At 45.5% G+C, this 26438-nt stretch overlaps 1 protein-coding gene across 12 annotated transcripts in view; it reads right to left on the bottom strand.

Moving 5' to 3' along the window:
• Window positions 1-26115, bottom strand: part of CEP170B (centrosomal protein 170B) — a 54610-nt gene extending 28495 nt beyond the window's left edge. For all 12 annotated transcript variants that reach the window (XM_065749350.1, XM_065749342.1, XM_065749334.1 and 9 more), the window contains exons 1-7: window positions 26036-26115; window positions 25553-25653; window positions 24708-24843; window positions 13390-13479; window positions 10645-10725; window positions 8356-8412; window positions 6883-7021 (exon numbers count right to left, since the gene is read on the bottom strand). In XM_065749350.1, the coding sequence (XP_065605422.1) occupies window positions 6883-7021; window positions 8356-8412; window positions 10645-10725; window positions 13390-13479; window positions 24708-24812 (472 nt within the window). In that variant the 5' untranslated portion in view covers window positions 24813-24843; window positions 25553-25653; window positions 26036-26115. The remainder of the gene's footprint in view (window positions 1-6882; window positions 7022-8355; window positions 8413-10644; window positions 10726-13389; window positions 13480-24707; window positions 24844-25552; window positions 25654-26035) is intronic.
• Between the last annotated feature and the right edge of the window lie 323 nt (window positions 26116-26438).

Below are 26438 nucleotides of genomic sequence, written 5' to 3' on the forward strand. Positions count from 1 at the left end.
CACATCCCACAACAGGAAATTCTTGAAGAGTTACAAATTTAGGGAAAACAGTAAAACCATCTCCTTACACATAAGTGAAGCAGAAGTAAACCCTTGCTCTCAAAAGCATAAAGGTAAATGCACAGTCACTGCAGGACAGAGATTTTTTCTCATGGAGATACTTCCAAGAAGAGCCAGACTTCAATCACTGTCTCTACACAAAGAGCACTCACTGAAGATCATCACTTCTTTGCACCAACAGGTACCGGAAATAACTGATTCATCTCTTCTTCCTTTGTCTACCATGAAATATGATTGTATTCTGGCACTGCCTTGGGCTGCTGCCATTTATGTTTCAAGTAAAAAGAATACAGCTCAATTTAGCTGTGGTAACAGTCATTGTTATTTATAATAGTTTAAGGGAGGCAAATGAAGTAGCTTTTCTTCCTTCACCTAGAGATGATAGAGATACAAGTACAGGTCAGGGACTGAGTGAGGTTAACGCCCCAGTTTTGCTCACTACTTCTGCCTCTCTCCATCAGCACACACTTTACTGGACACATCAAAGCCCAGCCACCAGCCTAAGCCACAGTTGGGCTCCTATCACCAGCTGCTGCTCAGCTCATAGCTTTATCCAAGCAGCCCTCACATAACCCTGCCATTCTGCATTCCCTGCTTTAATAGGGCCAGCATGGACAGCAGTTGGCGGCATGAAGGAAATGAGGAGGGGAAGGGGAATTAAGAGTCAAAGCAAAAAGAAGCCCGTTGTTGCTGTTTGTAAAGCTACACAGACCCAGCAGCCACCTTCTAAGGTTGTTTTTTTTTTTTCCCCCTAGGACACTTCCAGAAATGCATAAGCTCATACATTATCAGACCATAGGGAAAGTTTTGCTGTACAGATCCAGCCCACAGGACCTTTTCAAGAGGTTTTCATATTTCAAAATTAAACACACTGCTTCCCTTCACACCGAGGTTCAAAAGAGTTGAAGCATTACTCTCCGTTCTGCCTAGAGTGTGCAGAAGATAAACTGTGTTCCCATTATGTAGGCGGCCCTTGAGAGTTCAAAGGAGAAAGCATTTCTCACCATGAATAAATTGGAACTGCCAAGCAATGTGTGTCATAGCTGAAAATGGGCAAACTACTCCAGGAAGAGAGGAAAAAAAAAACAACCAACCTATTCAGAAATCTGCCAACGAGGAGAGAAACCCAAAGGCAAGTTTGGGCCCTGCTAGGCTGAGACCTGTCCTGGAAGCTGGTTGAGAGCTCTCAGCCACTCTTCGTGCTACAACTCGTGGAGCAGATCCACATCCCACTCCCACATGGGATCCGCTCTGCCCACTGCTTTCAGGCATACACTGCAATGGATAATGACTATTGTCATCTTGGGGCTCAAGCCCCAAGAAACAAAGGATTCTCATCTCAGATTTGTATGATCAAATTTGACCAGCTCAATACTGGCTTCTTTCAGTTGTTTGTAGAACTGCTTTGTTTTCACAGGGGCAGAAGCTGAGACAACTCACACCTATCCCACCTTTTTGCAGGACACAGGAGCCACTACTGCCTTTCTGCTGCAGAGGAGAAGGCAGCTAGGAAATCAGGTCAACCCTGGTCAGACTCTTCTGGTGATGAGGAATTTTGGGACTGCATGTTAAAGCAAAAAAGAATTAAAAAAAACAAACTAGAGTAATAAGCCAGTTATTTTCCCTTCTCAAATTTCCCCCACTAACCTAAAAAGTCCTAATAGGTGCTTGGAAATGCCCTGAATTCCCTCTCTGACAAAAACCAGGACAAGGCCAAACCTAGCAGGCTCGTGGTTGGGCAGAGTAGGCAGGGTTCCAGCATGGCAGGAGCCATTGAGAACATGCCCTGAACTCACAGCACCATGAGAGCCACAACATGGGGCTCCCATGTCCTACCACAACAGTCTGTAGCATTGTATATTCAGTGCAACCTGACAGATCCCTACCATGTGTTATTTTTCACTCTTCCTCTCTCCCAGCCTCCACAAAAAACTGGAACTTCATTTTTGAAGATTCCAAAAAGCACAGATGGGAAACCAGGGAGTCCTGCTGGAGGACAGTTTCAATATTTTAAGAACAATTAATGTTTCCACTGAGCCTTCACATTAACCTGCATTTTGAACAACACTATTAAGTGATGCAGACACCCTCTTTTCTCAGCTACTGCTGTAGGTGGCCAGATTCTGAGCCAGACGAAAATATCCCTGTCTTCAGAAGAGCACCATGCTGCCCTGCTCACGTCAGAAACCACAGCCCTTTCTTATCCACCAGAAGTGCCCTGATGCCCTCCTCCTGCTCCAGCACCATAGAGCTGTATGGAAGGGGCAGAAGGCACAGGAAGGCAGCTAAGTAGATGGCAGAAACAGATGCAGGCCAGGTAGCAGACACATATGCAGTGGTGCTGCGGGGCTGCCCACTGCCAGCTGGAATGCATTTTGGGTAGCAGCCTCAATCTGGACCAGCAGCACCCAGTGCAGCACATCTGCCTGTGTCCCAAGCCACACACACTGCTACATGGCCACAACCTGCCTGTTGGACCTTGGCATGAGCTGGGAGCTCTTGGATGCATAGAGGCTTAGGGCTTGTTCGAGTCAGCAGTGAAACAAGGAAGGCCAATGAGAACTAACAGTCGTGTTAATGCTATGAGACTTCCTCCAACTAATGGCAGCTCGTTACCACCTCTCTCAATTCTGTGCCAGGCTGGCCAGATGGTGCCAGTTCATTTAGACATATTTCTTGGCTCATCAATTCAGGCAGACAGGCTGAAAACCATCCTTTTAGATAACTGAATTGAGGTCAGCATGAGCGTTCAACCAGACACACAGCTACGGGTGACAGTGTAATACAGGGAAAGCTCTAACATGCACATGTTCTGCTTCTGGATTTCAGTTTCCAGAGCAGTCAATAAAAAGGAAAAATGGAGGTTGTGTTAGCACAAAGCAAGGGATGCCCAAGCGTTTAACAAGTTTATACTAATACAGAACTATTGATTATCTGAAGAGACGCCACAATATCAGAGAATCAGTTGCTTCAATGCAAAGGATGTACTCAGAGAGAGTGAATGACAAAGAATAACACAAGGACAGGACCAAAAACACAGTCCAGGTGATGAAAGGGAAAGCAGAAGGTCTGCATTAATGCTGCTCTCCATCAGTTAAGTGGGCAGAAGAGCTTCCAGGATGAACACAGCTTCCACAGCACCGAGTCTGATGGCCTTCAAAAGTAGCTGCCAGGCTGGGACAGAAGTGAAGGCACTGCCTGGGTGTACAAAGCTTCAGTCACAACAGAGACACTGACAGCAACAGCAAATTTCTTTGCTGACAGAAGCACACACAGCTTTGAAGCTGTCTGCAGCAAGTCAGCACACCAGCATGAGAAATCCAGCTTGCTCTAAGTCAAACTGGTTTTGATTCATTATTAATGAGGTAAAAGTCCATCTATGGAAGATATAAAGTGAGCTTCTTAAGGCAAGGGCCTTGGGGAGAAAAAGAAGGGGGTAAAAAAAAAGATGACCTAGCTTTAAAACATTTTAAAAACTAATTTCTGACATCTCTGCTTTTTTCCACCTCTTCAAAATAAAGAATTTAAATATAGCAGGAATAAACACAAAACAACTCTTCAGCTCTTCACTGTAGTGCTTATTTTGTGTGTATGGCAAACCTAAATCCTGCACTTTTGTACTTACTGCAAGCGCACACAAATCCTGGAGGCTTTCAAATCAGGCTGATAATCACAAATTTATTTATGCCAATTACACACTGAAACCTTCAGCATGCTGCAGGTACCACCAAATTAGCACAGATGAAAAGCAGATACACCACCACTCTCCTACATTAAAGGCCAGGGTGAAGCTGTGTGCCTAAGTAGCTATTACCATGATCTCATGGGGAAGGCAGCCAAGGACCATGGAAACACTCCACAACCCAGCACAACTCCCACTGTTCCCTGCATGCTGCCTGCAGACCTCAGCATGGACATGGACAGGACTGGCAAAGCAGCTACTAACCCAGCAAGGAAGACTGCTGCACAGATCCCAGGAGAAACTCAAGTCCTGCTCCTGCAGCTGGCAATGCCCATCTCAGCTGGAAGCTGCAGGCAGCCTCAGTGCCTGGAAACTCAGGCCTGGAGCAGTTATCCAGAGGTTAGTCATCAGCCTCAGCATTATCTAGTGCCATCAGCCCGCGAGGGCTTTAAAAAATTACAGTAAGTTCAGATCAGCCTGTGCTGACAGCAGACCACAAAGTAGCTTATCTCATCCCCCACCTCGGCTCAGGTAGCAACAGATGGGGAATGCAACAGCATTAGAATCTGAGCAGCTGAAGGCTGTACCTGGCCTCCTCATCACCCCAGGCTCTAACCATGTCAACTGATGGCTATTTTTAGTATTAACTAGCTGAACTGTGAGCACTTTTCTAATTCATACCAATATCCAACCACAGGTTTTATCAAGCTTCTCGTCTTAAAAACATTCCACAAAGACTGATGGTTTCCTGCTTACAGGCAACACACACCAAGAAGCTGCATACTCAACAGCATAAAGAATAAATGACTGAGCTGTTTCCAATTCCCTCTGCTGAATCTCTTTATCCTCACCCCCTCACCTCCTCCCATTTCTAAGCAGCTCTAATTGTTCACATTGTTTTGTTAAACCTCTTCCCTGAAAGCCTGCATTGCCTCTGTCTCTTTTCCAGCCAGGCCCTGGGAAGCGATCCTTCTAAAGGCTTTTGTCACCCCAGACCTTGCTTTAATTAGTCAATGCAAATTCCTAAATACCTACGGGCTTAGCAAAACAGCTCTCTCCCCAAAGCCTCTTTCTGCTGCCATAAGCAAGCCCTCTCCCAGCAAGAACACTACGTTCCTCTTTCCACTAATCATTTAACTTGCTGCCACTCCTCCAAGAGCCACAGAGAAACTGTGCATGTGTGCAGCAGTAGACAAGGTGAATTAGTCACACTGCAGATGAAAAAGAAACCCACTGATCATTCTGCTCACGTGACGAGATGCTCATGGGAGAGTAAGGCACTGATTTAACGCTCAGGCTCCTTCTCCCTGCTTCCAAAGGCTTCAGTCCAGCCACAATAAAACGTCCTGAATTCCTCCACCCTTCAGCAGGTTAGCAACACCTCAGACTTCTCATATCTGCCCATCAGCCCTACTGCATGTGGCAGCCCTCATCACAAGCCCCTAGCAAGTACACAGCTTTTTTTTTTTTTTTTTTTTTTTTTTTGCCTTGTACCTATGGTCTTTACCCACTAAAAACGATAAATACACAAAACGTACCCGTGAGCCACACGATGAGAAATGGGTCACCTTGACAAAGTGCCACTCCACGTCCTGACTTCAAAAGATTTTCCAAAATATCAACCACTTATGCTATCTAGGTAACCAACCAGTGCATATTTTGGAAGGTGGCAAGAACAAAAATGAGAATATTCACGCAACCGAGCAGCAGCAGACACAAACTGGTTCTACCCAGACCTCACAGACCTCATACAGGCAACACCTTCCAGAACCCAGCAGACTTCACAGCTCTCCATCAGTGAGGTTCACCTCCTTTCACCCTCCTCAGTGTCACAGCTAATCACTGACTGCATCCCTTTAACCCCCACACTTGTGAGGTGAAGTGACAAATGTTCCATCACGGGGGGAGGGTGACCCACAAACACATCTAAATCAGTGCACAAGGGTTTTGCAGTGTGAGAATACCAGTCAAGCACACAGGTGTGTGTGTGTTTCCATGCACAGCTGGAGGGAACAAAAACACAGGCAAATATATGGGAGAGAAATATTACTGTTTTAGTATATTATCTCAGCTTAGAGGGACTTTCACAAAGGCAATACATAGGAGATTAAGGTCAGCCAACCCACTCCAATTAGGTATCAAAAAAGGCCTTAATGGATTTACCCGAAGTTGTACACATTTCTAGAAAGCTGCTGTTACCTATGAATAGGTCAGCTGTCCCAAGATCCTGTCTCCCTCATCTTTGCCCACTGCCTTCTCCCTAGCCCTTCCTCCAACAGATCCATTTTGCACATGGACAGCTCCCAATCACTCTGCCATCCTGGTAAGCAAGACTACCACTGTCGTCATTAGTCATCAGAATGCTTTAAAGCCATATTTCTGCTTCTTTTCATGTATCATCAAGCTCTAGAAGGCCACCACCTGACAACTGAGCCAGACAGGGAGAAGACATATCAGGGCAGTACATAAAGGAGGTAGGAAGCTCAAGAGTGGGAAATAAAAACTGCTGGGGATGTCTTGGCCCACCATGGGAGGGAACAGGAAGATGCAGGTATAAAAAAAAGAGTCTCCAAAGGAAGGTAGCAGTGAGTAGATAAATGTGCAAGAGAAAATTTTCTGAATGGAAACGATGCAGCCACATAACAATGAACTTAAAGCAAATATCTCCCAGGTTCAGCAGTCAGTTCCAATCTCACATAATGAGGTGCTAGGAAACACAGTAATTTAAAACTATACAGGACTCCTTGCAACAAATCCCTTACTGCCACTTCACCTGCTTGCCAGTACCACGCTGCAGCAGCCATGTATCTTTCACTGAGTCACCACCTCCGTTCAAACACCAGCTCATGATTAAGAAAATAAAAATAGACCAGACAAGTGCCAAAGAACTCACCAAACCTGCTCAGCCCACAGGCTCTAGACTCTCACAGTGACAAGACGTGTGTGAACCACCATGTCAATTATGTACTTTTTTCTCCTAAAACTGAAAGCGTGAAATACTTAGAGGTATAGAAAGATGATCCTCCAGTACCAGTCTGCACACCATGTAACTGACACCACACTTGATTCTGACCCAGTACAGGGATAGAGCAAGACTTTGACTGTTGTAAATCTTGCCTAACTGGTTCCTGAGCAAATACCTGTAATTGGCTTCCTCTCTCCTTTCTCCAGCTTTGCTTGTGGGGACTCAGTGTAGACACCATGCTCCATGGGCTGCTCCACCCTCTTCATCGCTGTGCCTTTGAAATTCATCTGAAGCTGGCTGGTGTACTTCTCGTGCTGCAGAGACATAAGGACAGCTGCAGGGTGCCCATGCGATCTGCATGGCAGCCTGTGGCAAAGATAAACCTCTCTTCCCAGCAAACATGGCAATGCAAAGGCAAATAATACGGCTAAGCTCTGTGACAAATGGGAAACACACCTAAGTAGAGAACAGACTAGAGAACAACACAAGTGCCAAAAGAGTGGCTTACAGACATCTCATCTGGAAGACATTAAATGTCAATTACAGTCCATGAGAAGGTCACTGTAACAAAGCCCTGCAAAATAGCTATTTAGGAAACGCTTTAAAAAGTAAACTGAGAACAATCAGAACTTATGCTATTTTCTGATCAGGATTAAAATTCAGAAATCCCCTTGGTTCTTAAAGCAATATTATTAATTCTTCCCGGGCCTTCATCTGCACATTATCTCAATTTTTCAGCAAAGGCAATTAAGATATATTTTAATTATTTCTCTCCAAACTCTCCCACCAGTGAGGAAAGACTGCTCAAAGCAGGCTCCATATTAACTTGCAGCTTAGTAAATGGGCTAATTAAAAGTGGGTTTATTACAAGCAAATTAATAAAAGGGTGTACCCATCCAGATTACCCCCTGAGTAAAGTCAGTGAATCATTTACCCAGTCCTGGCTGTTATACTTCCAATCCTCTCCAAGTCCTAAATCTAATACTAGGGCTAAGACGACAGCATCTGCTTGCTAGCCAAAGGTGATGCCTGGTGCTGATGCCCGGTGCTGGTGGCTGAACTCAGCTCAACAAAGGCAGCTTTCCCGCCTCTGGGGGTTGCTTTTCTGCCTTAGATTAAAGGACGCTTGTATATTTTATTCCTTATACTGACATTTTTATTTAAAGAACACTTTACTCTTAAGAGGACTGCTCAGCAAGGAAGACTGTGGAGCTTGAAGGCATAGATGAGATAATGGGAATAAATTAAGCCAATTTCAGCCTGCTGAAGAAATGTTAACAGAGCTGGCCAACATCACCAAGCTCAAGGACAGGCAACTGCTCTCCACTCCCGGGGCAGAACTAATTCTGCTCTGTTTCACCCTGAAGTTAATGCACTGACTGTTCTTAAACACATTACAGCTTTAGTAGCCTTTTTGTTGGCTGCCATGAAATCATAAAGAACTTGATCAAGATGTTAGCAGCAGGGTAAGAGAGATCAGAGATAACTGGGAAATGCATTTGCCATCAAAGTAGGCTTTTGGCAAGCCTCAATCCAAGGACAGCATACTAATATGGACAATTTTGCTACTGTATTTTAAAACTTCAGGCAGCATGATCACTACTAGAGCGCTGAAAGAAATGACACACCTGCACCCACACACCCTTACCTTTAATGCCTCTTCTGGGACCTTGTGTTGAATTTGCTCCAGGACATACATGTTTGAATGTACAGAACTTGTTAAGGAAACAGCAAAGGAATCGGATGCAGAAAGAAATCTAGTGTTTATAGTCACTGAAAGAAAGTGACAGGAGGTGCTGAAAGCTACCTCAATTGCACAGCAAGACAGTCTCTGCTGTGTGTATTTTGCAACAGAGGGTGCAACTATATTCTCTGTCAGGACCCAATTGGAGAGTGGCATATAACAGGAGCACTGAAGGAGCTTCAGAGGAGCACCAGCAGCTCGGTACAGCATGAGGGAGCAAACAGAGCCCTGACTCAGCACACACCCTGCTCCCAGATGCCCACCACATCCTGGCCAAGACAGAGCAGACTCACATAGTTAGAACAAGGCAAGGCCTTTCAGTCACTGTTGTTTCCTGAATGAAAAGTAAATCAGATCATGAGCTGCTGTGACCTCTATGGAAGGGAGGCATTCAACATGCCTGAACCTAGGCAATAATCCCCAGCTATACAGTGCAAAGAGGAAAAAAAAAAAAGCAGAAAGGAAGCATCTGGCCATGCTATCATGAACAACTCAATCAGCACAGCACAAAAAGGACGAAAGCGGAAAGATGGAAAATGTTAAACTAAAAATAAACCAAGAGATATTGGCAGAGCATGGAGACTCCACGCAGTCTGTGAGTGAAGCTGTAAATGGAAAAAAGAGACAGCTCTTATGCAATAGAGTGCAGCTGACTTGGAGGCCATGGGAGATGCTGCCATCACCACTGAGCTGAACATGGTCTAACAGAAAGCACTGCTAAGAAGCACAGCACCACAGCAGCAAAGGAGAGGAAGAGACTTTAACTGCTACAGCAATCACACTGAAATAAAGAGCCAAGCCTAAAACCTACATCCTCAAAATCTTTCCAGTTTTCCAGTCAAGGACAATAAATTCTACGATTCATAAACGCAATCATTCATTTCACATGAATAGCCATGTAAGGGCTGCAGGACTAAGCACTTAACTCAACTGCTTAATGCTCAGAATTACTTCCTATAAAAAGTTTAAACCTGTATCATAACCTCTAAAATATGACCTCAAGGTCTAAAAAAAAAAAAAAAACGTTTTCCTTCTGACCTAGATGTGTTTAAGCACCTCTGTTGCAAATGTTGCAGCTGTGAACTGAGGTACCTGTAGCCTGGCAAGAGTACAGCTGAGGCTCAGCCTTCCCTTACAGGTTATGCTGGGCTCCCGCAAGGTCTGGAGTATTTCAAAGGCTAAAGCACAGCCAGGCACACATACTTTTATCGTGGATAGAACAAAAGACACAAGAATGTGGCCTTGGGGTCAAGGATGCACAGGAGTTTTCCAATCTAACCCTTCCCACCCACTGCCCTCCACCTCTATTCTCAGAAGCATCCAGGCTGTTTTAACCAAAGGTTTCTCATAAAAGCAAGCAAGAAACCTGGAGAAGATGCTGCTTCATAATCCATCTCGAGTGGGTAAAGTTTAGCAGTTGGAATCAACTGAAAGGGAGTGTATTCTTAAAAATAAATAAATAAATGATTTGATAATGCTAAGAAAAGGCAGCAGTAGGGGTCTCTACTTCTGCTGATCTACTGCAGCCAAACAGCTACATCAGGATAAAAAGGAAAGGGATGAAGGTAAAGGCATTTTAGCAGACACCAGCAGAACTTGTGCCTCTGTAAACAAAGCAGTAACAGCAGCCTGGCCATCCCTGATAGAGATGACATTTGCTATTGCTAAAGAGAGCTTCACTCTTGCATTTTGTGGCACAGCAATTTGCAGTGACAAGCTTCAACTGACAGAGTCAAAGGTCTGTCTGTCATCAGGTCTCCAGAGCTAGATGCACCAAAGACCTGCAAACTGTCTGCAAACAAGCAGTTGGATGCAACGAATGGTGACTTTAATAATAAAAAAACATATATATAGTTTTCACAAAAGCATGCAAAGCACATCTACTCCCAGACTTTTACCAGATACAGATGTCACTCAGAAATCCTAATTGAAAAAGAAAAAACAAACAACCCTTCCTTTGACAGGGACCTCAGTCACTAACATCAGTGGAGTGCCTGCTTCAAAGTTCAATGGAGGCAGCAGGCATCTTGATTAATGTGTTCAGAATCAGGTCCACAGTTGAGAAACAAAAGCTGATGAGCCATCCAAAGGCTGCAGGAGGCAAAACAAACACCCTTAGTCATTAGCCACAATTAGCACATTTAACTCTGCATGCAAAAAACAGCACAAAACACATCTTCAGAGAGGAAGGATATCATAGCCAAAGCGAATGACATCATTCAGCTTCAGGGTGATGTACTTCTGGTCAGGAATCCTCACATCATTGACAAATGTCTGCAGAGAGGAAGAACAGGAGTAGTTTTTGATCCAGGGTACATATCCATCTGATGGCACTGCACATGCTCAGGGCACAACTCAGCCCTGCAAGGAGCTCAACTCCCTGCAGACCACCAGCACAGGGCTACCATGGGCTACTCAGAGTGCCCGATTGTGCTTCAGTGCCAGGTGTTCTGAGGAACCTCTGGGGGAATTTAACTTTCCACCAACTGCCAACAAGTTTTAGTCTCTGATCTGAAGACATAAAGGAGGTGCCTGAAGTCAGTTGGGTGTTCTTGGGTCTCCTCCTCCCTTCCCAACCAGTGAGAGCAGAAAATGTAGTTGGAAAAGCTACAGCAGCACCTCCCCTAACTACTGAGGTGAGATTCAGCTCCCCATCAGATGGTATCAAACAAGACTTGTACCAGCCCCAAGGCTTGGTCATTTAACAAAGCCTATCACACAGGAAAGGGAAATGGAAACACACAGAGAAGCAGGTATTTCAGTGGAACCACTGTGCTATCTGAGGCCACGCTGTCCAAGACACCATTTATCAGTTCAACAGGCCTCTTGTACAAGAGATTCACTTGCTCATTTTTTTCCTATGCTCCAGACAGCTGAGGCCTGAAGAAATTGAATTATCCTTGTAAAGGTGCAAAAAATGTGCTTCCCAGCTGAGAACAAACACCTTAGACGTCTCTGATGCCTGCACTCAAGGGGATCCCAGAAGGAACAGTTCCTACACAACAGTAGTAGATCAAGCACTTGTAGCTATCTTCCACTGATGAGCCTGTGTGCTTTTGTTAATAACCCAGGCCAAATGAAAATAACTCAGCAACTCAACTGAAGCAGCACCAGCATGATGGTGGGGCTCAGGCACTCAGCTGCTGAAGACCCCAGGAATTATCTGACCTTGCAACAGAGCAATCACCCAGCCTCATGGACCTGGTAATTTCAGAATAAAAGTAGTGAAGCTGGTTGAAATACAGGAAGTTCCTATTTCCATGGAAGAAAATTCCACAGTAGTCAGATCTGGAACAAAAATAATCATTTGCTGGATTTTCTGCAAAACAAGAGTCTGCCAGAAAATCCATTTTGATCTTGTTACCTATTTGTCCATGGGCACTTCAGTAACCCAAGGAAACTGCTTACTGCAGACAGAAGTGCTATCTTCAAAAATCAAAAGACACAAAGGCTGCAGAATCAGCTGTCTGAACATTATAATAAACCAAAATTTAAAAAAATCTGATAATATTATGAACTATATTGCCTGGTCATATAATGCACTGTTGAAAAGGCTTAACATAAATACAAAATAAAAGCAAATGCTGAAAACTGAATTAAAATCAAAGTCCCCAGAAGAAATCTGACCTCCCCCCGACACTAAAGAAAAGTTCACATGAAAATTATCAACCAAGGACCTTTTTACTTCACACAAAATAAATACAGTTGGCCACAACAGCCTTCTCCAATGAAGTCTGTAGGACCACCTGCAGAAGATAAGCATTGCTCTCACTGCTTTCAATCCACCCCTGTGAGCGTAAGTCTATTACCAAAATGCTGTAAATTCTTGTTCATGAGCCTATGAAGAAAGAAGAGATGCAGTGACAGGAACCTTCCCTTTCTGCAAGAATGATTTTTCAGCTATTTTTTAATCACAGGTTGCAAAGCAAGGAGATACAGGCAGAGCCCACAGCAGTTAGCAGAAATACTGACATTTCAGCAGGGCTCTCTGCCTTCAGCTATTAAGGCTGAGAAGGATTATCACTCTAGCTGCAGCCAGATGCCAGAGGAGGCAGAAAGGTTGAGGTACAAAAACTGGCTGAAGCAGACAAGTTTCTGGGTTTGTCTTGTGTTTTTGTGGCAGCAGTTGTGGAGAGCTCCTGTTTCTAAGCTGAAAACAATGACTACAGTAAAGCTTCTACTATGAACACAGCCCCGTGAATCTGAGGCTTGCTCCACAAGAGGAATAACTCCACTTTTGTGTAGAAACAGACAAAGAGAGCCATGCATGACATGACGACAGTTTTAACTATCACAGTGTATTTAATAATCACAGAATTTAGGTGCAAAGCCTCACCAAAATGCCTAACAAGACTGCCTGAGTCAGGGCCAGAGCAAGGATTAAAAGTGAGGCAGGCTCTACTCTTGTTCTAAGCTCACATTCTCCCTCAGTCCTTAATACAAATCAAAACAGGTGAAATACCAATCTTTATTATCAAAAAAAGCTGGTTTTAAATAGTTTCTCCCTGAATAAATTAAATGGCTCATCATCCCATAAATCACTTCACACACTGACAACAGAACTGCTGAAGGTCACCCTGCTCATGCTGAACAGCTGCTCCAGCTTCACCAGTTCAATGTTAACATCCCCAGAAGGAGATAGAAAAGAGCAGGAAATAAATTCAAAGAGGCCCTGTGGCTTTGTGAATGCTGGAGAGTTCTGCAAGGGCACTAAGATGAAAAGGAAAAAAAGAGTAAGAAATTAATTTACCAAAGCTTTCCTCATCTAAGATGAGATGCTGCATGACCTCTGTGTCTCAGGCCTTGCAAATAATTGTATACGTTTAGATTAATTCATGCCAATGGCTACAGTAACCCAAGAGAGTCTAGCACTAGAGGGACGTATAATGCTTGAAGACCATGTGCTGCCCTCCATCAGCCCAGAGGTTTGCTACTTACGCCATTTAAGCTCCCGAGATCCTTCACCCAGTGCTCATCTTTCTCCTTGTCATAGTTGATGACAGCGTGTTGCTTATCGACACTGCGGGACTGCCAATGAAAGCACAGGGAATGTGAGAGCAGTCAGCCATAAGAGGCACTGTTAATCACAGCAACATTTTAAACAGACTTGATATGAGGTGGTGGGGGGAAAAACAGGAAAGACTAAATATTACTGTTACTATGAATAACCAAAGAGTACAGTTAAAGCTTCCACTGTTGTTCTAAACAGTTCACTGAACAGAATATTTACATGAAAAAATTCTTATGAAAGCTATGTCAGCATTTCAGTAAGTTGTATCAATAAGTGCTGAAAACAAAACCAGTCAGATTAAAGGCCTGGGGGGCAGGATCTCATCCACTATGAACTGGAAGAGCTCCATTTCCATCATCTGATGCTGGTGGCCTCACCACTTAGGGACTTTCTATTAGGAAGAATTTTTTCCTTATTTTCAAAGGGAAAAAGTATTTTCTTGAGTTCAAGCCAAACTCGTTAACAACGCATACTGTTCCCAGAGTCATGTGCTGGAGTTGATTTAAATTCTAAGATGTTTTCCAGCTTAGAGGGAGGTTAGGTAACTGAGGATGAAAAAGCAGCTCTAGAAAATCTAAATGGTAAGCCTGCTTTAAGGACAATGATCTCGACAGCAGTTTTGTCCCAGTGGCTCTATCCCAAAGCACATTACCAAGCATCTTATCTTCAAAACAGAGCACAGCACTTCAGGAGAAATACTGTCAGAATTATAAAGAAAAGCCTCTCAAGAGTTTTGAAATAAAGCAGAGGTGCTGTAGCTATGAGCTGGTCACTGGAGCAGCTCAAAGCATCAGCAGGTGCACTCACTGCATAAACCATCCTGAATCTCAGACCAGGGCAAAGCACGCTGCCCAGCAGGGAGCCCAGCCAGACCAAGCACACCTTCCTCCTCATGGGCACCAACCAACAAGCTCTTGCTGAAAAATAAGTCCTTCCCGTCAAGCACAAACAGGCTGATTTCCACAGCACTGCTCTCACTAAGCCACTACCCATTTCCTTGCAAGCAAGCAGAGGCAAAGACTATTTCAGGGGAATTCCTTGATGAAAACAGAGGCCTTGTCCTTAAAAACTTAACCATCTATAGGACTTTCTTCTTCCCAAGAACTACTGCATACAAGTGCCCCACCTGCACGGCACAGATGCAGGCACAAGATATCCTGGTGTACCAACCCAGCACTGTGGGTGGCTACCACTGGCCCCAGTGGGATGGGAAGGAGAGCTGAGTTAACTGGTGTAGTGGTGTTTGCTTTAGCTTTTTACAGCATCCATTTAAAGATTAACAGAATTTAAAGGTGGAACAAACCCTTTAGCCTCCCTCCAAGGACTGAATGTCTTTTGCCCCAAAAAGTCAGTCCAGACAAAAAAAAATAAGGCAGATGTCATCTTGTACCAAGTCACAAGCCATTAAAAAAACAAAAACAAAATAAAAAAATAAAAATAAAAAATAATAAAAAAAAAAAAACAGGGAAGCAGCTGTCTCCTAAAAATTTGGTCTGCCCTGGACCTGACCCTGCTGAAAGTTAGCTCAGCCTTTGGACTGCTGTATTTTACAACAGCTGACTACAGCCACTCCCGGTCCCAAACCAGACAAGGATCAACCCAGAGGGCAGAGATGTATTCCAGCACCATGATATTCCCTTACATAAAAGCAGAGGTCACCAACAAGATCTATTTATGCCAGAATTTCCCATCCTCCACAGAAAGTTCTAGTTGTATTCAAGACAGCTCTTCGCAAAAGCAGTTGCAGTGACATGCTGTATCTGACCCACAGCCCTGAAACTTCTCAGCATCCCTTTAAAGGGCACATTAGGTGCATGGCAAAGCGTTACCAAGATTGCACTCCTGTGAAATTTCATGGGGTTTTTTGGGGAGAATTTTCTCAGTTTTGTTTATGTTAGAGCAGCAAACATCACAAGAACTGGCAGGAGAAGTTCCTAAGGGCCTGTCTCCAAGGAAACTCAAAATAACTGGAATTGCACTTTATTTTTTTGATGCAGGCTTGCCAAAGGTCACTCCTGAGAAGGTGTGGTTTACTTCAACATCAAGTCACACTCAACATGAGCTGCTCTTGCAGCGACAGCAGCTGCCTGGAGGCTGATGGTGCTTTTGTTCTCAAAGAGGAGCAGAATCATCTCTGATGATGATGAATGCCTCAATCCCACTTCCCAGCAAAGCCTAGCCACATTCCACACTGGCAACAGATGAGAGCACCGGAACAGACCTGCTGAAGTCACTTCAGCTCAGCAAGCCAGCGATTTCCAATGAATGAACCTTTGAATCACAGAAGGTGAGTTAGGAAACCAGAGTCTGCACATTACAGATCAGCCATGGGTGCAGACCAGAGGTCTGCATCTCCACCGAGAAGATTTCAGGCTTCTATAAACTGAAAAACTGCAACTGTCTGAATACCAAGTACAGGAGGCTTTAGTTTAAAAGCACATATTTACAGCATTGTAAAGCTACCAAAACCTACGATGAGATTGAGGGGAGGAAAGAAAGGCAGAGAAGGAAGGTCTCCTGCTAGGCACAAGTGATCTGGAGGCAAGAAGTAAGGCTTCACTCACAGAGTGGGAATGAAGGAGGGACACAGCCTTCTCACTATGTCCCAGCACCAGACCTATTAGCAAATGAGAACAGCTCTTGGGAAAACACAGCGTATGCTTTTCTGGTTAACAACACGTACACTTATCTGAAGGGAAAACACACACTGATTTGTTACTATACTGAACTCATGCAGCGTTTGCATTTCCAGACATTCAAATCACTTCCCAATGTCAGGCCCTCTTGCTTCTCCTGCATAATGCCTACAATGCACTGCATTTTAAATATCCTGTAGAAACGCACATGCTGCACGTATCTGAAGACAGAGCTATTTTACACTTATACCCTTTCTTCCGAGATGACATTAAAGAGGAGCTATCTCCAAATACAAGACAGGATACCAGCACCTCCTGGCCTGCCAGGTCCAAATCTGGACCGAAACCTTGCATCAGTCTCCATCAGACATGCAGCTTGTGATTCTCATAACTGCACACATCAGGTCAGCACAGGAGCAGCAAAAGCATCTTTCCAAACATGCAGGAGTCTCCACAGAAGCAAACATCACATCACCTATGTGTGCTGCAAACAGCAGATGATCAACAGCACTGTGCTTGAGGAAGGGTCTGAGGTATGGAACATGATATGCAGGGCAAAGCAAGAAGCTGCAGAGATACCAAGCAAAATGCACATGGAAACAAGACCTGCTACGGAAGGCAGGAGAAAAAAAAAAATAGAGTGAGACAGCCTGCATTTCCCCACAGGGTTGGGGAGCAGACGCAGCTCAGCTGTCTATGCAGATACAGATGTTGTGTTTTTTTTTCCCCAGCAGAATTACCGTGGGCAAAAGCCTACTGCTCAGGGTTGAGATTTGGACCTCAGCCCTGTCAGTGCTGCAAGGCATCGTGGTGTTGGAGATAAAATAAACAAACAAGAGCAGTTTCCCTGTTCCTAACCACAGCCTGTTGTGAGCGTCTGGCACAGGATAACTGCAGCATTCTGGTGGCAGCATGCAATAAACACTTGCTTGAATACTTTCCACAGTGAACAGGTTACAGTTCTGCCAGTGATGTGCTCTGCACAAGCGTCCCAGAAAGGAAATACAAACCTCTCCCAGTGCTCCACTTCAGGAGGAAGAGAGGCAGAGCCAACTTCAAACAAACAACAACAAAATAAGCTGGCACACTGGCCTGAAACATAGCTTTTGCTCCTCAAAAGTAAAACTCCGATCATTTAATGATATCTGTAAACTCTGGCTCTCCCTCTTTTATTGCTATGTGTTTCAGGTAGTTCTGCATACTGGCTACTTCAGTACCTTCCTAGGATATCAGTGATTTGTGAATGCTCCATCTTGCCTCAGGCTGGTTGTCCCTGCAGAAGGCAGACTGATTGCTTCCAGGGACACATGCTGGCTTCTGCATGATTCCACACAAGCAGACAGACATCATGTGCACCCACCCTTATTCTGGAGCTGAACACATTACAGCTTTCGAGCTGCAGGGCCCTGTCACTAGCTTTGCTGTGGCCAAGCTAGTGTAGTGGATCTGCAGCAGGACCATAGCCTGAGTATTTGTGCAAAAATAAGGCACTGAACAAAAGAAAGAAATCCTGCAGGAAAATGAAACCATAATCCCCACAGCTTGGCAAAGGGATTTGGAGGCTGGCACAGTTTCCATAACAGTTTAACCCATTATTTGGGGCTAGAATCAGTTTCTGCTTGCTAGTTCCTTCCGAGAAGATGAGCATAGGTTCAAGAGATCCAAGGGCTGGTCCTCATCTGAGGCAGCAGGGAATGTGAAGCCCACAGATGGGCTGCCTTCCCTCCATCTTTCAGGGTCACACAGGAGGCATGGGCAAGCAACACCTCTGGCATGAGAGAGAAGCTTTTACATTTTCAGCACAGCCATATTATATGGTCGAGATCAAGACCATGGTCAGCTTCAGAAATGGACAGGGTCCCTTTTGTCACTGCCCATCCCCAGGAGGGACAAACCATCCCCCTCCAGCTCCTTGTAGCCCTCCTGTCCTTAACATCATAGGGAAGCAACAACCCCTTCAGCATTTGCTGGCCCTGCCATGCTGACAGCCCTACACCACATCCCACCCACTGGGCATGGCCCTCCCATCAATTCCACATTAAGAGGAAATAAAAGGAGAGGCAAAAACCAAACAGCAACAGGTCTGGAAGAGTCACAGCTGTCACCCAGCACCTGGAAGCACTGCCGAGAAGAAAGCTGAGGCTTCCCAAGGCCACATCCTTTCCCTTCTGCCTTCAAGACACCTCCTTTTGTGGCCCTTCAGGGATGAACATCTCAGAATCACTGCAATTCCTAACACCCAGGGACAGACAGGTGCTGGCTGACATCCTCCAGATAACAGCACAGCCCTGTCCTGACTGCAGCTTCCTCCTCCACCTCTGAGCCTCCGGGAGAGAGGTTGGGACACCAGGTGAGGTCTCCTATCAGTCCTAGAAGGAGCTTCCAGTTCAGAAATACCTCTGTGATGGAAGGACATGGCTTCTGCACAGCAGTGCATTCACCCAGAAGCATCAGAAAGACATCTACCGATTTCACACCACCTGCTTCCTCCCAGCACAGACAAACTACACTGCATCTATTTACACTTGTTTATGTAAATGATTATCAAGATGCATCAGAAAGACATTGTGTTATAAAATACAGCCCAGGGAAGGCAGGACACTTCAGGTCAATGAAGCCTTAATTCAACTACTAGTCACATACACACAGAGCTCATAACTACACTGTGTTATCTGCAGAGTGCACCGTGCACTCTGGGTATTGAGCACGGGACAGACCTTGTAGGGGTAAAACTACCGGATAATGACACAGGAGCAGACTGCACTCCATGCCTATGCACATAGGACAGAAGCAGGATCATACAGGCTGTCTTCAGACCGGACGTCTTAGCTACTCTGCAGTTATAAACACTTCACATAGCAGCCATAGGAATGCTCTTTCAATATCTAGGATGCTTGTAATTGCTTAGCTTTTTAGCAAAGCAAGCTAAAAAAATGGAAAACGTCTATTCAAGCAGTATCAAGTTAGCATTTATCCAATTTGCCAGTAGAACAAACTTGTGGTAGGGGCTTGCTAGCTGAACTGACTAACTGACAGCACAAGCAGCACATGATCCCCCATATGGACCAATGACAGATACTTGGCTGGTAGCTTCCACAGCTATTTGCTGACACCAGAGCAATAGCAAGCCTCGAGCTCACCTCAGGCCCAAAGGAGATGCTGCTCCCCAACCACATACAGCAGTGCCCACCTTTCTCACACTGAGCTGCCTCTGCTCTATGTCAACCACACTCTAAGCCCTGTGGCTTCCCCACTCAGTGCTCCTTCTCTCTGCACGCACACAACCACCGTCTTGTTGCACCTGCTCAGCCCAGCCTTATCCTGTTGGCTTGCTATTATAAAATAGAAACCCACTGACCAAAATGAGAAAAGAGCTCCCTGAAACATAAACTGTAGGAAGCTGAGCAAATACTGCACCAGCTTTCTCAAGAGCTGCTTTGACCACAGCCCAAGTCAGGACACTGGGCTAGATGCATCTTGGTCTAACCTAATCTAGAGCAGATGCTCTCACATAGAAGAATGACTTATGCTGGAAGGGACCTTAAAGCCCACCCGGCTCCAGCCCCCTGCTGTGGACTGGTTGACCCCCACCAGCTCAGGCTGTCCAGGGCCCCATGCAGCCTGGCCTTGAACACCTCCAGGGATGGGGCACCCACAGCTCTCTGGGCAGCAGTGCCAGGGCCTCAATGCCCTCTGAGCAAATAATTTCTTCATAACATCTAATCTAAATCTCCTCTCTTTTAGTTTAAAGCTATTCCCCCTTGTCCTATCACTATTAGGCCATGTAAAAAGTTAGTCTCCCTCCTTTTATGCTCCCTTTAAGTACTGGAAGGCCACAATGAGGTGTCCCCAAAGCCTCCTCTTTTCCAGGATGAACAAGCCCAGCTCTCTCAACCTTTCTTCATAGAAGAGATGCTCCAGACCTCTGATTATTTTCATGGCCATCCAGATCCTCTCTAACAGCTCCACATCCTTCTTGTCCAGGTCCCAGGCCTCACAAATGCAGAACAGAGAGGGACAATCCCTCCCTCACTCTGCTGCAGACCACTTTTAATGCAGCCCAAGATGCACATTTGGTTCATGTAGGGCCACTTTTCAAGCCTGTCTAGGGCTCCTTGGATACCATCCCTTTCTTCTGTTGAGTCAACTGTACCACTCAGCTTGGTGCCATCAGCAAACCTGCTGAGGGTACACTCCATACCACTGCCTGCGTCACGGATAAAGATGTTGAAGAGCACTGGTCCCAAGACAGAACCCAGGGTGACACCACTCATGACCAGCCTACACTTGGACATAGAGCTGCTGACCACATAAATATCAGTCTTGTGCATCCCTGCACCTGGCCCAACCTGTTCTCCAACCCATAACCTCACCAACCTCACTCCCAGATGAAACATTACTAAAAACAATAGTCTCTAAGCTTTCCCCACTGACTGCACCTGCACATGAACTTCAACTTTGTTCAAAGGTCAGGAACCCAGCCAAACACATTCAGCTTATCAATGAGAAAACCCATCACCACTGATCTGGGGACTCCCTCTTGAAAAACACTAACCCCAGCTCTGCAGCATAAGAACTTCAAAGAATAGGTTAAATATACTTCTAAATAGTTTACATGAAGAAAGCAGTGTTTTCCTCAGTCCCATTCTCTGAGAAGACAGAAGAAAGGAGCTGATCTATTCCAGAATACTCTGCCTAAAGCAGATGCCTAGAACATAAACTTGCACCTTAAACAGCTATAAAGTTTAACAAAGTCATAAGCAACCGAAAGCAGAGGCTCATAAGAAGTGCCAAGCTGTCCTAACTGACAGGCAGGACAAAGGCCACACCTGAAACAGAAGCATCATGCCATCTGCATCTACTCCTGCTGGAGTACAAACTGATACTGTGTAGGACAAGAGCACGCCCAACTGCTGTTCTGTAGGGAGAGAAAAATGCAATGGAATGCTGCTTAAAAGTTTTCCTTTCTCATTTTTTCCAATAAACATCTCTCTTTTAAACAAAAACAGGAAAATCGGTGATGCTGCATGCCTCGTTAAATATTTACATTTAGCAAAAATGTCAAATACGCTTTGTTTAGGGGTGGAGAGGAAGGTTTTAATGGTTAAACAAAAACTCTGCATTAGCAGAACGTTTACGTTGTGCAAGTAAATATCCATCACATCAAGCAAACGACCAAAGCTGATAAAGCTGGCAATTATATTTCACATGAAAAATGCAGTGGGGGAGGGAGCTACTTCACTCCAGATTGTCAACCCTCCCCCCCCAAAAAAAAAAAAACAACAAACCACACCACAACAAACCATCAATACAATTATTTCTTTTAGGAGAAAAGAAAGATATAAAAAAAAGAAGAAAACATTAAACATTTTCCCATCTTCACTAAGCTTTATGAAAAACCTGCTAGTGTAAATTAGCAGAGGTCTCAATTTCCAAACTCTTGCTGTCTGCTGACTTATTCGAGGGGCACCAATGAGATCCTAAAAGAAATTAAGTGATGATCTTCAGAAAGAGAGCACAGTGGAGTCCTTGACTATGCATAACAACACCGTGCATGCCTAAGCACACTATGTGGTACTGTCTCCATGCATTGACATACAAACCCAATGTAAACCTCACATTTACTTGCACAAGGATCTTCACAGCACTGAGAAAACCTCTACAATATTTCTAATCCTCTTAGCAGGTATAGAGGATTTCAAGGCAGACTGATTCCCCACTATCAAATCTACTTAATTTTAAGCTTGAAGAACATGGTTTTCTTTATCTCTTTGTTAACTAGAAAGCAAACGCAGTACCTGTTTGAAATAAGTAAACTCAGGTGAAACTAAGGCTTGATTGTTTGGTGACAAAGACATCATTTTTTGCCGTTTAGGGATCTGATATCTTAAAGTAACTTTGCCAAGAAACTTCAAAAGACAAGGTGTTCCTAAAACAGTAAGATGAGAAAGGCAAGACTGCAAGATCTTCAGGACAAGGGGAGCTTATCTCTTGTGTTGCATGTTGGAGCCCTGTTGAATGCACAAGGTCTCAGCAGGGGACCACAGAACATATCACAATGAAATCACTAAGCAGAAATAATCTTAGAGATGAAAAACAGCGCCCAGGTCATACAGCCCACCTCCTAGACAATGCCAGTCTATTCTCAACTGTGCACTTGAGAGCAATGAGTGCCCATACCTTGAAGTCTGTATCCAAAATAACCGTGCAGTGAACACATAATTTCAGTGTCAGCACCAGAGGAATATGACAGTTACACTGCCACAAGTGCTCTGTCCATCTGCTCCTATAGCCTCTCAGCTCCTTAAGCTGTCCCCAAGACAACCAATTGTGCTGATCTGCACCACGATGATTCTGTGACATGGACAGTCACAGTAGGGAAAAAGTCTATATTTAGACCTCATCCTCCATCTGCTCACACACAACTTTGCTTGGACATCAAGAGTGCATTTGACTGTAGTAGGATGCAGGGCAGCAGGGAGACTCATGTCAGCTGGAGCCCAAGGAGGCTCTGAAAAACATCTTCATAAGCAAATGGCTAGGAAAATCATGTGCTGTTCAAAATGCAACCGTTCACGTTATCTTGGAAAAAAGCTGCATTACTCAAGACAGCAAACTGATATGTTTATAAAGGATCAGATATAATTCAGCCCATGAACATAAACAGATGGCATTTACTGACAACACAGAGCCTTCACTCCAGCAAAATAATAGAAACATTTTTAATGAAAATCTCCTCTACTACCTCCCCACCATATGCCAGCCCCTTCCCACTGGGGGCTCCTTCAAAAATCCCAATTCTTTTACCTTGTAGAGAAGAACATGACAAATGTATAGCATCACAAGGTTGCCACTCTGCATACAACATTAACAAGCCAGTTTAGACTTTTAAAGCAGTACTAAATACTCCATGACATATGGGGAACTTCACAGCCCATGTTGTCCAGTTAACCCCATCAATAACCAGAGAAATAAGAAGCACGTTTTCACAGTGAGTGCTATTTGGGTACTTCTACGTTGGACTGCACAGCTCGAGAACTGTGATCCTCAATGTGTTGACCCTCAGCCATAAAGAAAACTCAAACACCTTCATAAGGTACTAAATAAAGAGATACCCAGAAGCACAATCCATTTTTGAATAGCAAGGCCACAATGTACATTTTTTCCCCTTAAATCACAAGATGATAGAGCCATCAGGCTTTTGAGCAAATGCAGACTTACAGAAAACATTAAGACATTTTAAATGTCTCACCATTACACATCTCACCTGTCAGACACAGAAAAATGAAATAAAAGATACTGTGATTCATAGGAAAACCCAAACAAACGATCTGCTGTCAAACCAGGTATGAGTATGCTTCAAACTCTGACACACCAAATGGCAAAGCTATTTCCTTCACTGCCAGCTAGAAGAGCAGCACAAATACTGCAAGCTCTCCTTTTGTGGATGCGAACATTTTATTACAACAAGATAACACCTTAACAAGCAACTGCCTTCCAAGTACAGCTCATACAATAAGAACTTCTATCCCCTCAGCAGACCTCCTGCTAACATATCATACAAAATCCACACAGCAGCTACAAACATAGCCTGCCTGGAAGGACGACAGCAAAGCATTTAGGAAATAGCTGTGACCAGGTTATCAGGGGAAGCTACCTATAGGGGAGGGAGGCCCCGTTGTGCAGGAAGCCCCCTAATGTTGACACCAGCAGTCACACAGGCTTTGCAGATGATCCACAAAATCTTCGGCCACCTCTGTAAAGGGGCAAAAGGGGGACAGACAGGTGCGACCAAACTTCTTTTGCACTTAAAGGATTCTTGCACAAGTCTAACAGAAATACCAATTTACTTGTGAGCTTCTACAAAGTCCAGAGCTAAGCTGCTCCTGTCAAAAGCTCTTTGAGAGATTCCAGCTCCATTTATTTGAAGTGACATCCATTACATTGCGATGTCAGACCATCAGACCACAGTCAACACTTCAGGCACGTTGGATTCAGTCCAGCAAAGAGACATGCTTGCATGAAAAGCACTAATACAAGCTGTAAGCTTGCCCGAGTAACACAATTACTTTGGGAACAAGAGGACAATACCTTAGTCACCCCACCAAAATAGCCAGTGTTTCTCTGCTAGACAGCATTTCCTACCAGAATAAGAAATAATAAACAAATAAACCAACCAACTGAGAGATACAAGCTCTGAAATTTCATCACTTAAAGTAATGGGAAAAACAGGCAATCAAAACACCCTGCTCCCCTCCAAATCACATGCTACAAGACCCTGTAATTTAATCGCTTTGCAGATCAGGACAGAGTGGTACATCTTTGCTTACTACTTCTGTTGCATCAAGATAGTTAATCTGTTCAACATGATTAATCTCCTACCAGTACAGCTCCTATCTGTATGATCCTGGATGCTCCTATCTGCCATCTGATGACAGAGTTGTTTGAAAGAAGCCTCATTTGCACTTTCATGAACACATGAGCTCTTCATTGAACAACATAAAAGTGTGTTTTAAAAGATGTCATTTGAAGAAAGCATGCAATATCTCTATAGGCTCCCAGCACAAAACCTTCTGCATCTTCTAAGGACAGTAGGAAAGTCACATTACCTGGAGCATCAGTTCACAGTCATCTCTGCCAACAAATATCATCTCCCTTGGGAGCCGATGGCGAATGCCAGTGCTGCTCACCAAGAACCACGAAGTCACGCTCATTTTGGCACTTGGCACTTAATCTTCACACATCCTAAACACACAAAAAAGAGGAACACATAGTGAGCTACTGCTGAAGAACAGAAGAACATCAGTGCACAGCTGCAGTCCTCAAATATTCCTGAGCCACGGGACCCAAATTGGCTGCCTGCAATCTGTGTTTGCATTATTTTTTTCTGTGGCCACAAGCAGTGATGGAGCACGCATCCCATGTGCCGCTGGTAGGAGCCACTGCTCTGCAGCCCTGGACACATTCCTGCAGCAAAGTAAGGCTGAGCACGGGATTTCAAAGATGAAATATGCAGCTGAATCCAACCACTGAAATACCAGAATATGAGTTTAAAAAATAAAAACCAACTTTTCCAAAGCATTTTCCTGGTAGTCTGCAGCTCACTGAACACAAAGCACAGCTCATGCTTCTCCAGAGTCCAAGACCTGGGCCAGAGCATCGGGACAGTGACATAACCAGGCTCCACAACAGACTCCCAGGAGCAGCAGCAGCGGTGCCAGGAGGAGAACAACCTCCTTATTGATCATCCCGCTTCCACACGGATAAGCTGGGGAGCCCACAGTCCCTTCCTCCCTCCTCGCTGATACGAGTGCTACCACTGGCCAGGAGGCACCAGCTGCAATTCCCACCGGAGGAATGCGGCCTCCCCTTTACAGGAGGGATGGGGAAGAGGCAGCTCTCACCCGGGAGGGGAAAGCAGCGTGCGGCACTTCTCGTGAGCGCAAAGCCACACCTGTTTGTTGTCGCTGCTACAGGCCGGCAGCGCGGAGCACAGCCTTGCCGCCCCTCCTCCTCGCTCCCCCGCAATATCGCATTTTCCTCTCTTCTCTCCGCCTGAAGGAAGAAGAAAAAGCAACGCGCGTCAGAGCATCTTCTACTCTTCCTTCCCTACACCGAAGCTCCGTTTCCCGGTGCATTTAGGAGCCGGCCTCGGTCTCCCGCTCTTCCGCAGCGTGGGGCCTCATGGCACAGAGCAGCCAGAGAGGGACAGATACTGCCGGGCGGATCCGGACTCACACCTGGAGCGGACGGCCCCGCTCCCTCCCCGCCGCCCCATCCGGGCCCGGGCGCGGGGCCGCGGCGCTCGGGGAGGAGCCGCGAGGGCCGCCAGGCAGCGGCGGAGCCCGGAGCTCGGCCCCAGGTGCGGCGCAGAGCCCCCGGCCCTTTGTCTGCGCGGCGCGGCCTCCCCCGGCACCGCGCCCTCCCGCCGCCCTACCTGCTCCGGCCCTGGGCGCGGGAACAGCCCGGCCGCCGCGCCCCGCTGCCGGCTCTGCCCGCCCGCTCCCGGCGCCGGCCCCGCCCCGCGCACGGCAGGTTACCGACGTCAGGAGGCGGCCCCAAGCGGCCGCCCGCCCGCTCGGCGGCCCTTCCTCCCTCTGTTGTAGGCCAGGTAACCTGGAGGTTACTGCAGAGCGATAACCGCTTGACTGAGAATCGTGATAATGGATGAGGCTGGTTCCCAGTGCGAATGGGTTTTTTCAAAGGTGCCCTTAGCTCCAGCAGCAGTCAGTGGGACTGGAAAGAGCAGCAGCCGCTGGCTCTCTATCTCCTGCTGGCGCGGACTGCTAAAGGACGTATGAAGATGTCAAGATCATAGCAGTGCTTGCCCAGGCTTGCCT

The sequence above is a fragment of the Cyrtonyx montezumae genome, unplaced genomic scaffold, assembly GCF_038088225.1.
Source record: "Cyrtonyx montezumae isolate F1298 unplaced genomic scaffold, pur_monq_1.0 scaffold_10, whole genome shotgun sequence".
Taxonomy (NCBI): domain Eukaryota; kingdom Metazoa; phylum Chordata; class Aves; order Galliformes; family Odontophoridae; genus Cyrtonyx; species Cyrtonyx montezumae.